This window comes from Mesitornis unicolor, unplaced genomic scaffold, assembly GCF_000695765.1.
Source record: "Mesitornis unicolor isolate BGI_N332 unplaced genomic scaffold, ASM69576v1 scaffold36262, whole genome shotgun sequence".
NCBI classification, from domain to species: Eukaryota; Metazoa; Chordata; class Aves; order Mesitornithiformes; family Mesitornithidae; genus Mesitornis; species Mesitornis unicolor.
The window spans coordinates 1-2241 of NW_010167737.1; the positions used below are offsets into that span (position 1 = coordinate 1).

At 62.8% G+C, this 2241-nt stretch overlaps 1 protein-coding gene across 1 annotated transcript in view; it reads left to right on the plus strand.

Moving 5' to 3' along the window:
• Positions 1-319: 319 nt before the first annotated feature.
• SLC38A8 (solute carrier family 38, member 8) overlaps positions 320-2241 on the plus strand; it is a gene marked incomplete at both ends in the record, with an annotated part of 2278 nt that continues 356 nt past the window's right edge. The window contains 6 exons of the mRNA XM_010178803.1: positions 320-518; positions 728-881; positions 1024-1128; positions 1415-1472; positions 1730-1844; positions 1969-2107. Coding sequence (XP_010177105.1) covers positions 320-518; positions 728-881; positions 1024-1128; positions 1415-1472; positions 1730-1844; positions 1969-2107 — 770 coding nt within the window. The remainder of the gene's footprint in view (positions 519-727; positions 882-1023; positions 1129-1414; positions 1473-1729; positions 1845-1968; positions 2108-2241) is intronic.

Genomic DNA, 2241 nt, shown 5'->3' on the forward strand with positions numbered 1-2241 from the left:
CAGCACCCACGTCCCAACCCAGGCCAAAAGGGGAACCGGCTGGGGCAGGGGTGCAAAAGGGTTAGAGGTACTTTTTGCATCTGAAGCCACACTTTTAGCTGGCCTTTAGCTCAACTTGAAATAAAATCAGTGAGTGGTCCTCTACATCCCCCCCAAAATCCCAAATCTAAACCCAAAGTATCATGTAGGGCTGTTTCTCCACCCTTTTGCTGATCCAAGTTACCCAGAGCCACAGGATGACCTGGTGCCTGGCCCTGCTTGGGTCCAGGGGGTGACAGGGGGTTGGTGTGGTGCTCCTTGCCGGGTCCTGTCCCTGCAGGGCTCCCTGGTGTTCCTGGTGAGCGGACTGGCCGTGCTGGGCTATGCTGCAGCCCTCAGCGCCCAGCCCACCTACCAAGGGGTTGTCCGGGTGGTGTGCGGGGCGGCGGTGGGGAAGCTCTGTGAGATCTGCTTCCTCCTCAACCTCTTCATGATCTCCGTGGCCCTTCTCAGGGTGGTGGGCGACCAGCTGGAGAAACGTGAGTTGTGTCCCCACTGACACTATTGGGGTTTATTTGGGATGGGTGGCTCTCAAGAGTGGAGTGGAGGTGGTCCCATGTGGGCTGGGGGCAGCCCTGGGATTTTTTTGGGGGGACACGAGGTTCCCTGGCCCTGCTACAGTGTGATGCTCCCAACCCCCTTGGGCCACTTTTTGGGGCACAACTGACTCCTCCCTGCCCCCCTGCAGTGTGCGACTCCCTGTACCCCAATGTGACACTGAGCGGGGCCCCCGCGCCGCCCCCCTGGTACGCAGACCAGCGCTTCACCCTCTCGACTCTCTGTGTCCTCGTCATCTTCCCGCTCTCTGTCCCCAGGGAGATTGGCTTCCAGAAGTACTCCAGGTACCACCTGGGCTACCCCCACGCTGGCCCACCCCTGGGCACCCTGTGCCACCTCCTCCTGGGTCCCTGCAGTGCTGTGGGACCCCCTGCTCCTTTGGGGCTGCCGGGGTCCCCATGCTCGTGCTCTCCTGTGTCCTGGCAGCATCCTGGGCACGCTGGCTGCCTGCTACCTCACCCTGGTCGTTGTCTTGAAGTACCACCTGCAGGCAGAGAGCCTGGGCTCACCTGAGCCACCCCAGCCCTCCAGGTAAGGGAGTCAGCTCCACGTTCCCTGTGAGACCACCCAGCATCAGCAGTGGCACCAGGGCAGGGCTGGAGGCAGTGCAGGGGGTAGCCCTGCATGTGTGGAGGGGAGGTAAGTTGGGGTCAGGGTTGGTTTGGCGGTGGGTGGATAGCAGCCCCCGGCCCCAGCTTTCACCTCAGCAATTGCCCCTTCCCCAAAATCACAGGGCAGGAGGTTTCTGTGGTGGTATCCAGACTTCACAGCTGATGCCACCAAGGTCCCTTCTGTGCTTCCTCCCACCATGCCACAGGGTCTCTACCTGGGCCTCCATCTTCAGCGTCATCCCCACCATCTGCTTTGGCTTCCAGGTAAGTGACCTCGTCCCCACCAACCCAGCTGCCAGGGCGGTGCTGGCAGCCTCCTGCAGCATCCCAGACCACGGGGACGCCATCCCTTTGAGTGGGGGGTTAGCAGGGAAGGGGACCCATGGCTGTCACCAGAGGTGGCTGCGGGGAGGACACAAGGCCCTGGGGACGGAGGAGAGCGGAACAGGGCGCTCACGGGTGGGAGGGAAGGTGCTGGGGGTGGGGATTGTCACCCAGTGCCGTGCCCCTGTGCCTTGCAGTGCCACGAGGCGTGTGTGGCCATCTACAGCAGCATGCGCAACCAGAGCTTCTCCCACTGGGTCACCGTCTCTGTGCTCTCCATGCTCATCTGCCTGCTCATCTACTCCCTCACCGGTAACCCCAGAGCCCTTCACCACCGTCCTTGTCTTGGGGGGGGGTCTCCAGAGCTCATCCATCCTCCTTGGGGCACCTCCATCCTCTCTGGTATGACCACCCATTCCCACCTCCCCACCGGCAGGGCTCTATGGCTACCTGACCTTTGGCAATGCCGTGGCGTCCGATGTCCTGATGTCCTACCCAGGGAATGACCCCATCGTCGTCGTCGCCCGCCTGCTCTTCGGCGTCTCCATCGTCACCAGGGGCGGGGGGGGAGCCGGGTGTCCCCTTCCTGGCTGATGTGGCTCTGCTTAGAGCCATCACCCCCCTCAACCACCCACCACCCCCAGGTCGGTGGTGCGGGACGTGTGGGTGACCTCCAAGCGCGGGGCCGTGGTGGTGCTCGAGGTGCACG